Genomic DNA, 12,076 nt, shown 5'->3' with positions numbered 1-12,076 from the left:
GAAATATCAGAGACATGAATTCAGTGCAATTTTATTGTTTGGATTTTTACAATAAATCATCACAATAATCGCAGGAACCATAATAATGAACCTCCAGAATGCGTAGAAGTAGTGAAAATTTTGATATATTATACAATATTTAAATTAATTATGCTATCAAGATACAGTACATAACTGCTAATCCAGTACTATCTGGGGTAGCAAAAATTCCAAATCATCACTAGACGCCAAAATGCCCAAATAAAAATAGAAGTTGAAGAGATGAAAAATGTATCGAATAAGACATGCGACTGGCTCATGGCACGTAATGTCCTGTTTCATTCAGATATGCACATAGACGTACTTTAATGGATATAATATGTTGATAGGACAAAGCAAAAACTACACGTATGTAAGGGTTTGGTTTACCCAGCAGGGAGGGATCACTTCTGACTGGTTTATACCTTCCAGTTGAACCTACCACTGGGTACAGCAAAACCGATGTGTCACTTAAATCTGGGCAATTTTGTGGATATCAAGGAGCGGCACATCACTAACCACAAATGTCGAGATTCTGGGGTGTAAGGGCAATTAGATAGGTCTAGTCTACTGCGGGAGATGACTGTTCGAGTTCATGACAGCCTAGACATAAGGGTGTGCCACCCTTCTTTCAGGAGGATGTGAGATTAGTGCCCTAAATTCTTCCTCACGGATCTCGATAGAAGGCGGCCCCTACCCCTAACCTTATCATCCAGAATATCCTGTCACTCCGGTAAGCAAAGCAAAGGTCCTTATAGAGCTAAGCGCAATTTATAAGCTTCTTGTCCTAGGAGAAGATAAAAAGAAAAAAAACTTTTGTTAAAAATACGTTCCACTCTTGCTGAAAATTATACGTTATTCTTAAAAGGACAAAATACCTTTGCTACACTGTTACTTTTTATCTATGCAATTAATATAGTAAACAAACTGTAAATAATTTTATAGTACTAACTTTTTTCAGGTGTAATTGTAAAATTATTGTAATGCAAGTATAAATACTTAAGGCTAAATACGATCAGCTGATGGGTCCATCAATTTGCTCATCCGCATTGGCATCTAATATCGTATCTTGTCTTCTCTGCTGGCGTTACAATTATATAAAGTGTATAAACAAAATTACTGTGTTACATTTGTTTATTTAAACATACAAATGCAACAAAAGATGTCTGTGAACAGAAAGAAAGCAGAAATAAAATGGTAGGCAGTAGTCTGTTCTCAGCTGCCATCTTACTTGATTACTTTCGAGCATACCAAAATTCTGACAAGCAGTCTGAGCTCTGCCGGAGTGGTCTCAGTGCTCCCGATTATATCCAAGCTCTGCAGAGTTTGAACTCGATTGTGGATAACAAAAACAATAACTCATGGGATAGTTTTCCTTTTTTTACCTCAAAGCCCAAGAGATATTGGATTATTGAATGTGCCTAACTGATAGCAGATGCATATCAGACATTGCTATCAGTGTAATCTATGTATATATACATGGTGTCCAAAAAGTCCTGAGATGGTTAATTAATTTTAAAAGGATCCGAATAGAGCTTCAAAACTTGGTACAGAGTTACTGGACAACAAAATCTAATTTAACACATATCCTGTGTGTGATCTGCTATTTTCTGCAGGGATATTACCTAAAAGGAGTTCGAAAGAAATTTTTAATGTAAGCATAGGACATTATGTACATCTAATTAATGTTCTTTATTAGTAGAGTACAATGCTGCAAACCTGACGTCAAATGAATAACGGAGCTGGAAATGGCAGTCGTTTAAAGATTGCTTGAATTTTCAATTATTAGGTAAAACCTAACCAAGGTTATGATAGTTTGATTAATTTATTCACAGGAAAATTTTAGAGCAATTGATGATTACTGAATCCCATTATGATGTCATAATCTATGGGATGAAATGACAATGATTAAAACACTAGTAGTTTATTTACATTGCTTAAGTGAAATTAGCCCCGTGTTCATGGTCTAAGATTATAAGCGTTTGGTAGGATCAACAAGATAAATCAGTTTGAGTTTTGAAAAAATAACTGTTGTTGATTAAACCCAAACAAGAAAAGTGTATTATATTTGTTATAGTTAAAACGTTAAATATGTAAAAACACGACAATTTATAATAGTTTGAACCAAAGGAACAGTTTGAAACAAGATAAATTAAGTAGTTAGTTTTGATATTTTTAGCTTTGAAAACCCCATAATTTTTTCAGAAAGTCAACCATTTTCCTGGCATGTCAGAAATATGCCGCAAAGACCTACTGGCACGAAACCTTAACCGCATGCTCAAATTCTTTCCAAAAGACTATAACTTCTTTCCAAAAACCTGGTGTCTTCCAGCTGAGTAAGTGAACGAGATTAATTTTGAAATATTGTAAACGGATTTCATCCCCACTGTATATAAATTTGTGTTAGCACTGTTGGAGTAGACGCACTTTGCCTATTTTATTGCTTAATCACTGATGTAGACTTGTCGGTTTGTTGCATTTCATTACTAGATTCAAATACCAATTATTTTGGTTGTTGCTTAGTATTTGTTTTTCATCATCTAAATATACTATTTTATAAATGTAAAATTATTACATTATTTTACATTACAACTCAAAAGTGTTAAATAAATTAAAGAGAACGCTTTCCCGAGTAATATTTTTACAAAATTGTGATAAGTTCTCAATTATCAAAGAGGTAATCTTCTAAACAGGCAAATGTTTTACAGTTGGCTACACTGATCTCCAGTCAACACTTGTTTGGATATTTGTCAGTGTACAAAAGCTTGAAGGAGCATCAATATTCGTATACCTCTGAAATCTGAAACTGTTGCGATTTCAATGATTTATCTTATTTTTCTACATTGGCAAAGGTTACTTGTCTTACAAATAATAATAATACAAATATTTTTTGTACTTGCCATGAAATTCAACTAACATAGCAAAGTTACAGTAGAAGTAGCACAGTTTACTTTTGGATACACAGAGTTATATATAAAATGTAATAAAGAAGAAATTGTGGAATTCGAGAATATCTATGCACATATGCATTAATACTTGAATGAAATGATTATAATGGTTTTATTTTATAGTGCATGTTATGCTCTAAATTTTGATTCAACTTTTAGGTACTTCCAGCTATCAAAATAATTGTTTATTAATAAAAACCTTACTTCAGGTAATAAATTTTCCCTCTTTATTGGCAATAAAGATCTCTATTTTAAAATGTTTCTTAGGTGTATAATAAAAAACATCTTTTGTATTGGAGAATAGATAAAGTTTTGACTACTTAGAGTTTAATTTTGATATAATCATTTTTTATCTTGCATGTCCCCACTACTTAAAACATTTCTTTCCAAAGTTTTGGCTGAGGTAAAAATTATTTCTAAAATAAAAGATTTCATAACACATAATCAAAAAATCAGTTGTGAAGAATTGATACGTAATACAGTAGGTTCATAGTGCACTATATAAATATCTTTAACATGTTCAGGACAACGGCTAACTTCCGGACTTTTTTACATGCCGTAGAATTTTTATTAAATAAAGGCAAAAATCTGTAATTTTTTAATGTTAAATGTCTAAGTATAACAATAAAAGTATGTAGGCTTCGCACTTTTGCAAAAAAATGTCAATATGTTTTTTCAATGTATTTCTATAAAATATTTATCAATTTTGTAACCAGGCTCAAGAAAACATGACTAAAGTTAAGGTGAAGTTCATATGAACTATCACAGTGTTTATATAAATTATACCTTAAACAACTTTATATTTTTTTCAATAAAATATGATGGTAAATGAATAAGTATTTTACAGTATTTTAAGTAATTTTACAGTATCAGACAATGTCTGAGAAAAATTGGAAAGAGAACTTTCATGTGAGATATTTAATTAAAAGATTCTGCGTTAATTTAATTGTTTTAGACGATTCTGAATCTATTATCATTGTTGAGAGGAATATTATTTTAATAGCTGAAAATCATGCTCTACAACATTATTATCATAAATTTTATTCAAATGGAACACAAGTTACTTCAGAGAGTTATTTATATCTTGATTAACATTCATATAAAAAACCGACACGTAAAAATGTAAAGATTTGATTAAAACCCCAATTAATTGACTTTCAGCAGGAATACAGAAGAGTGTAAGTGTTACTTTAGAGTTAACATACAAATAGTGTTATTGCACGATTATAAACTAAGCACATTGTACAGTACATTTTTCACGCTTTGTAATGCAAAATTTTCCACCATTTCACTTTATTCATTAAGTACCTGAACTATGCAAATCTATAAAAGGCACAGTTATTACAGACAATGAACAACATTTGAAATAGTAATAGAAATGTTACATATGTATTTCCAGTCTCGGTGAAGTTTTGGCGTATTCACGGTGTCATCGGAACCGGACTTTTATCCTGAAACCTGACATCGGCTGTCGGGGTCGGGGGATCTTCCTTACCAAGAACCTCAAGGATGTCAAACCTTTTGAGAGGATGATCTGCCAAGTTTATATATCTAAGGTAAGATTTGGACAAGAAATAGCATTTTAAATGGTTTCAAGGTTCTATTGTCGAAAAACAGAAGGAATAATCGCAGGATCAGTGTCAAAATAGGTTATCAAAATTTATAGCTCGGGTCTTTCTCTTCCATTAGGCAATGAATTTTTTCCAAGGGAATCTATCCACATTTAACCGTTGGGTATATTCCATAGCTTACAAAGGCTTTCAAAACCTAAAAATACCCATTAACCACTGGGATTGTTCTTGAAAATCAATTTTTTTAAACTGGAAAGATTTTTGATTGGTGTACTGCCAACAAACTTGTAAAATTGTTAATCTTAGATATATTATTTATAATAACGTAGACAATTTTAAATGTACCAAGTTAAGTATGTACCAATTAATTAAGTAATTATTTAATTACTTAATTTCATGTTACTACTCGAGTGGCCAAGGGTTTGTTTTTGTGAAGAGTGTTGAAAAATAATGTACCTGTTTTTCTACGTTTGTACTATCCTCATACTTTTAACCATAAGTTATGGAATTTCTTTATGGGTAAATTCTCCGTCTACCAAAAGACTCTTTATTTTACAAAAACAGGCTATCAGAATAATTTGTAATATCCCTTCCCATGAACATTATAAACCACATTTTATCAAACTTGGAGTTCTTACACTGCCGTATATGTATATTTAATCTGTTTTGTTGTTTGTGAAAAGTAATATAGGTAGTTTTCATCATCATACTGCTGTACATAATCATGAGACTAGGAACAAACATAGGCTAATCAATGTGTACATACAGCTTGACCCAGAAAACCTTTCAGTATCTGGGTATTAATTTTTATAATGTTTTACTATGTAATATTCAGGTTCTACCTTTGAACTTATTCAAATAAACTATAAAAAAAATGTCATTAAAGAACTGTATCTACAATGTAGAATCATATTTAGGCTTAAATGACTATGTCTAAAAATAACAAATGTAACCTAATGTAAAATATTTTGATCTTTGTGATGTATTCTTAAAATAATGTGACTGACAGATAAAGCTTGATTGATTGATTGTTTGAAAGGATCCACAATATTCTGTCTCTTTACTTCCAGTATCAATATACGGGTTTACAAGGTTTAGACAGGTATAAATACAAGTTTTACCAAATAATTCATACTAAATTTGTAATTACTTTTAGTTTGATTTAGTATTTGAATTTATTACTATTTGATATGAATTTATATTAAAGAATAGTGTATCAACAATTTTAATTGTTAGTTATAAATTAACATAGATAATTAATAAGAAAGGGCCTTTGGTATAAATTTAAATTTTGCATAAAGGCAGGAATGTTTTTAACAGATGTTTCTGCATATATATATATATATATATATATATATATATATATATATATATATATGTATATATATGTACTAACGTTTAACTTCCATTTCAAACGTTTGTTTTTTTTCAGCCATTTTTGGTGGATGGATTCAAGTTTGACATGAGGGTGTACACTCTGATCTCTTCCGTTGACCCTCTGCGTATATATGTTTACAACGATGGTCTGGCCAGGTACGTAAACTTGACATCTACTATTTTTTACCATATCAACACTACGAACCTATTTATTAGTTTAATTATTTTCTGTAACGTTTTACGTTTATTTCGTTGACAGGTTCGCAACTAGCCGCTACTGCGAGCCTGCGCCCCACAATATTACCAACATGTACATGCACCTTACCAACTATTCAGTGAACAAACACAGCCGAACGTACATTGTGGATGAAGAGGCTGGTAGTAAAAGGTAAGGGCTAACTGTGAAATTTGAGTTGTTTTATATTCAACCTTGTAGGCTACAGTTGATCTGTTTCAAAACAGCTCATACTAACTAGTAATTGCTGTATAGAAATAAAGAACCATCTAGATTTGTGATCTTGCATTTCACAAATATGTCAATTCGTTTTGGAAACTTGAACAGAGCGGTTGCAGGAACATTTAATGGATTTAAGACAAAATTTTTGGTTAATACTTCTGATGAATTATTTAAAACGTCTATTAAAGAATTGTGCTGTGTATCTTCTTAGAAACTAAATAAAAACCATTCAAATCTCAGTTTGTTTTGGATCTTAAAATATTTTTTAAAACGTTCTCAGATATTAATAAACACTTTTTTGTGATTAGTGTTCACGTCAATAAATATTTATTAAATATTAGCTTAATTTTTATCTATTTTTTTTAATCTCTCATCTTGGACTTCATAGTTTATTGTTTTCAGTGCACACATTTATGTATATGGCATGGCATTAAAAAGTTACATTATCACTAATTTAAATTGAGTATCATATTTAAAATTAAACGTTATATTCTGCAGTAGTTAAATTTTATGAGCAACTACGTTATTTCAGATAGATGTTATTGCCACGTGATTTTTTTGTATGTACAATTTAAAAAAAATATATGTTGCTTAATTAAAACCCTAAAGAAATGTTTATTTAAAACGTGTCTTCATATTTTTTTTTTTTTTTATTGGACCTGAAAATTTATTTGGATTAGTGATAGTAGATTTGGAAGAAAATGTTGAGTTGGATCTTGAATATTCTGTATTCTAACCAAAAACCAACCAAAAAGGTAAAAGACTTTTTTTAAAGTTTTAATGTAGACCATTTTAGTCCTTTATCTATTACTAATCTTTTCAGAAAAAAAATTCTTTAGATAAAATTCTAACTGTATATGTTCATAAATAACGATTATATGAATCTTTGTGTTAAAACTTTGCAAAATGTCTAAAACTGGATTAGCAGTTTGAAGACTAATCTAAGGTGAAAGGCTTGGTAGTATGAAAACATATGGTAGTAAGGGAATTGCTTGGCAGCAAAATGTTGTCTCTCTTTCTTAGCTATATATTGTAGTTTTTAACTAATCAGTAGTGGCTGTAAAAATCCTACGTATTCAGGCGCATCTCCACTCTGAACAACTGGTTGGAGAAGAAGCACTACAATGTAGAGCAGATCTGGGCGAGCATCGATGACATCATCATCAAGACTGTGATAGCTGGACACCCGACCTTGAAACACTCATACCATGCATGCTTCCCCTGCCACGACTTCACCTTCGCCTGCTTCGAGATTCTTGGGTTCGACATCATACTTGATTACAAGCTCAAGCCACACCTGTTGGAGGTAGGTTTATTTTAATATTTTTTACGTTGCCACCAACAAGAAAGGTTGAATATAATAGAAAAATAAGGAGGAATGGAAGTTAGGAAGAGTGCTGGTGAAGATATCTGGTAGTCTTCAAGGTTGTGCATTGGTACATTAATCTTTCCATTGTTTTGTCTGGATGGTTCACACAGCTTCTCTACATTCCAATACTGTTCTATTGTGGATTTTTTAAATTAATGAATTAATTTTATACTTTATTGCTAGATACATAAAACATTTATAAACAATAATCAAAATACATAGCATTTAAAAATGGGCTCATATCGTTGTTCTCTGCTTAACATAATGCTGCGTTAAAATAATTTTAAATGTTCAATGGATAAAACCGGTACAACTGCATCTATTAAAGGCAGTGAGTAAGAAGTAGATTGCAGAGTTATTGACATAGACAGACTGGATTCTACTGTATTTGAAAGAAGATTCAAATATCCAAAGCGAGTTTGAGAAGATTAAGTAAAAGATTTTGATTGGAATATTTAGGCCAAATGAAACTGTCGGCTAGAAGAAACTCAATAAGTCCGAAGATAGTAGAAGTAGTTCTCATCAGCTCAGACAACATGTAAAGATAAAATTGGTTACTCAGAGTAATCAAAAATATCTTTTCTGGCAAAGACGGAATCTGAAGAAAATTTGGAAGCGGAAACTCGTTTGACTGATTTAACGTATCTAGCCACTTGAGCTTTTTGGTGATACAGCTGAACTGAAGAAGATGGCAAACGGGAGACAAAAGACTACGAAATCTGAATTTACTACAAAAAAAAGAATAGTGAATAGGCTACTTTGATTCATACAAGAACAGGAAGAATTGTGAAGCTACCAATGTGGCTTCTCGATTAATTGAGTTTGACATGACATTTGAAGAGTTGGTATGGTGAAGCCTCTCCAAGGCTTCAGGTGTTAGGATGTTGTAAATATTGTATTTTGAAAATTTACCTTTATTGATTCATGTTAGCAATAAACTCTTAATGATTTGATTTAGCTTAAATCAACATTAACCCTTTGAGTGCCACAGCGTCGCTAATTTTGACGGTACGAAAAGTGCATAAAGTGCCAGCGTCGCCAATTTTGACGTTTCGTATTTCGATAATATTTTATATAGTACACGATTATTTTGGCCAAATAATCAGACGGCTGTATTCAATAGGTTCCAAACTATCAATAAATACGAGTTTTATGTTCTTTCTCTACTATTTTATCTGCGAAACTTACGTTGTTTGGGTACTTATCAAGAAGCCACTATTTTTGGACGAGTTTTCCTTATCGGGGACAAAATATATTACAGTATTAAAAACAACTGACTTTATTTAACCTATTTTGGAATTTACAAGTTATTACGACAATCAATTAAATTAAAATTATAAGAACAACGTTTCATTATTCGAAAATGTCAGGTCATTCGTGTGTCTATTTGGAGACGATTTGGAGATAGGAAGTATGACTCATCGAGTATTTGTCGATTCATTATAGAAGAAGGAAAGTATAATGAAGTTTATTTTTATCTCTGATAGGGAAAACTCGTCCAAAAATAGTGGGCTGTGATAAGTACCTGTAAGATGATTCTGTCTTCCAGTCACGCGACGTAGCGGACGAGTACCGTGTTGCGTAACGGCCTTTCTTGTTGTTTATGTGCCGATAACCAAGCATTTGAGTAAATACAAAATAAATAGTAACTTATACAGTATTTTACTGTATTTCTTTACAAAAGTAATGTATGATTTGATTTGTATTCAAGCGAAAAGCGTGAATTTTCAGTGTAAATATTATTAGGGTTATTATTTTAGTAAATGTAAACTTTTATGTAAATATGCTAGCAAGTATTTGTTTCTAAATCTACTAATCATATTTATTTGTGTTGTATTAATGTTTTATTAGATTTATTGGGAAAACTACATCATTACTAAGTAATTTCTAAACTCTGACAAATGAAGTACAGTTTATAAAATGTCGGTACCGGGTAGCATTTTGTTAATACATATAATGCTATGTTTTTAGAATTCTAGAATAAGATATTACACATGGGTTTTATTTATAATCATATGGCCTTTACCATGGTATAAAGATAAAAAATCTTAAAAATACCGTATAAACACAAATTAGGTCAAAACTTAACTTTTTATACACAAGTAAAAAACTTTTTATAAATACTAAAATTTTTATATTTTTATAAACCAAATTTTATTTGTAACGATATGTATCATATTTTGCATTTAATAAGAAAAAAAACAACAACAAAATGATGGAAATCTGTTTGGTAGTTATTTTACAACAGCCTTTTTCCCAAAAGCTTACAAAAGCCCAAAATGCGAAAAACAGCGTGGCACTTTATGCATATGCCTTTGGAAAATACCCGTGGCACTCAAAGGGTTAATAAAATACACATGTTCCATTCGCTTAGAAATTGTTAGTTAAAATGTAAACACATGGTTGATCTTTTTTTGCTTTTGTTTTGTAAAATAGTTCATGTAATAGTATTTTATTATTTCAAAAATACCATTAAAAACAAGTAAGTACTTAATGGTAATGATGTTTTATTGAATTGTCTTTTCTTTTTAAGTAGAAAGATCCAATGTCGATTGAAATTCTAATAACAGAACATTTAGTCTTCTTTACATTTGAATTAAAATGGTTCTGTTTCCCAGCCACAGAAGCAAAGAACTAGTCTGGATTAAGATAGTAGTTTTTAAAATTTCCCTTTTTTTTTTATTGGAAATGGTTAGACAGTGTGGAAGAGAATGATTGAGACAATTTAATCAAGTCATCACATGTTAGATATCTTGACTTACCTTGTATGGATTGTCACAGGTGAACCACTCTCCCAGCTACCACACGGATGCGGAGCTGGACAGAGATGTAAAGGAGAGCCTACTCAAGGATACGTTCACCATCCTGAACCTGACACGCTGTGATAGGAAGCGAGTGATGGAGGAGGATCGGCAGAGAGTTCGAGAGAGACTCATGCAGGCAATTGTGACAAAGCCTCAAATGCCTGATATGTGAGTTTCTGTTGCTTTTTTAACAGGGCTTTCCTCATTAATTACTCATAAGTTACAGTTTTTTTTTGTTCTCTTAGGACAAGAAGCTTTTAAATTGCACTTAGTCCTATAAGAACCTTAGCATTGCTCCTGGAGTGACAGGATATTTAGGATAGGTAAGGTTGGGGGAAGGGGCCGCCTCCTATCAAGATCCACGAAGAAGAATTAGAGCACTAATCTTAAAGTCATGTTCCCCTGGAAGAAGTGGAGGCCAGCTCTGAACCAACCTCTCCCTAGTTCATTGGTGACAATCTTAATTAAAATAAAATCATGACATACAACATGGACTTAACATGACCTTATACGCATACCCGCATTAAGAAGAAAAAAAAGACAACGGATGAAATATGACCAAGAAACAAAATATAAGCGTGAACAATTTCATATAGCTCAAGAAGAATACCTGCTAACTGGTACAGAAGAACACAAAGCTACTGTAACAGAAAGAAAGAGGACCTATGACCTTCACCTCAAGGCCCAAAGAAAACATCTGACATCCATGTTCATTAATGATGCTGACAACAAAAGCAGAGCTATATGGAATGTTATAAATCAAGAGAGGTGTAAAAATGAACCAATAAAACTTAAAAAAAACGATGGTACACTGACATCAGACCCCATGATAGTAGCAGAACAACTCAACGAATTTTTTCAAGTATCGCCAACAACACACTTGCTCAAGCTGTCTCCTACATGCTCTGTACATCCTAGAAGCAGTTATTTATGCCAGTCAACAAAACCTGACAAGAGGAGCTGATGTACATTCCTACAACACAAGAGCGGCACAAAATTATACACTTCCAACCCATTGACTGACCCTGTTTGAAAAACAACCCACATATACCGGAACAAAATTTCTAAACATCCTACCACAAGAGGTCAAAAACACCACAAGACAACAGCAGCTCAGAAGAAAACTGACTACCTGGCTTCTTCACCACCCTTACTACTCAATTGAGGAATTCCTGGACTGGAAGAGAAATGATGAATCAACACCTTTTCAACCAACCTGAAGTAATACAAATTTACATTATTTGTATACCTATGTAAGGACACCATTCTAGTCTCAAAGATTATGCATAAAGCATATTGTCTATTGTCTATTGTCTATTGAAGTAAATGAGAGCATTAGCAACAAAAGATAAGATATGTTTTTTAACCCTTAAAAACTATTATTATTGTATGATTTAACAGCAAATAATCCCTTGCAACACATAAAATAACACGAATTGGTTGGGTATATTTTAGTAGTAAAGACAAAAGTGCAAAACCGGTGTTTTTGGGCCTAGTACACTTATACAAAATACACTGATCCCCTCAACGTC

General features: G+C 32.0%; 1 protein-coding gene across 2 annotated transcripts in view; it reads left to right on the top strand.

The window, feature by feature from the left end:
• The first annotated feature begins 2,223 nt into the window (after window positions 1-2,223).
• LOC124365785 (tubulin polyglutamylase ttll6-like) overlaps window positions 2,224-12,076 on the top strand; it is a 30,301-nt gene continuing 20,448 nt past the window's right edge. For both annotated transcript variants that reach the window (XM_046821797.1, XM_046821796.1), the window contains exons 1-6: window positions 2,224-2,354; window positions 4,366-4,522; window positions 5,970-6,070; window positions 6,174-6,302; window positions 7,452-7,677; window positions 10,522-10,712. In XM_046821797.1, the coding sequence (XP_046677753.1) occupies window positions 2,245-2,354; window positions 4,366-4,522; window positions 5,970-6,070; window positions 6,174-6,302; window positions 7,452-7,677; window positions 10,522-10,712 (914 nt within the window). In that variant the 5' untranslated portion in view covers window positions 2,224-2,244. The remainder of the gene's footprint in view (window positions 2,355-4,365; window positions 4,523-5,969; window positions 6,071-6,173; window positions 6,303-7,451; window positions 7,678-10,521; window positions 10,713-12,076) is intronic.

This window comes from Homalodisca vitripennis, chromosome 7, assembly GCF_021130785.1.
Source record: "Homalodisca vitripennis isolate AUS2020 chromosome 7, UT_GWSS_2.1, whole genome shotgun sequence".
NCBI lineage: Eukaryota > Metazoa > Arthropoda > Insecta > Hemiptera > Cicadellidae > Homalodisca > Homalodisca vitripennis.
The sequence above is the reverse complement of the archived record's forward strand: the minus strand, read 5'-3'. Positions and strand labels throughout refer to the sequence as shown.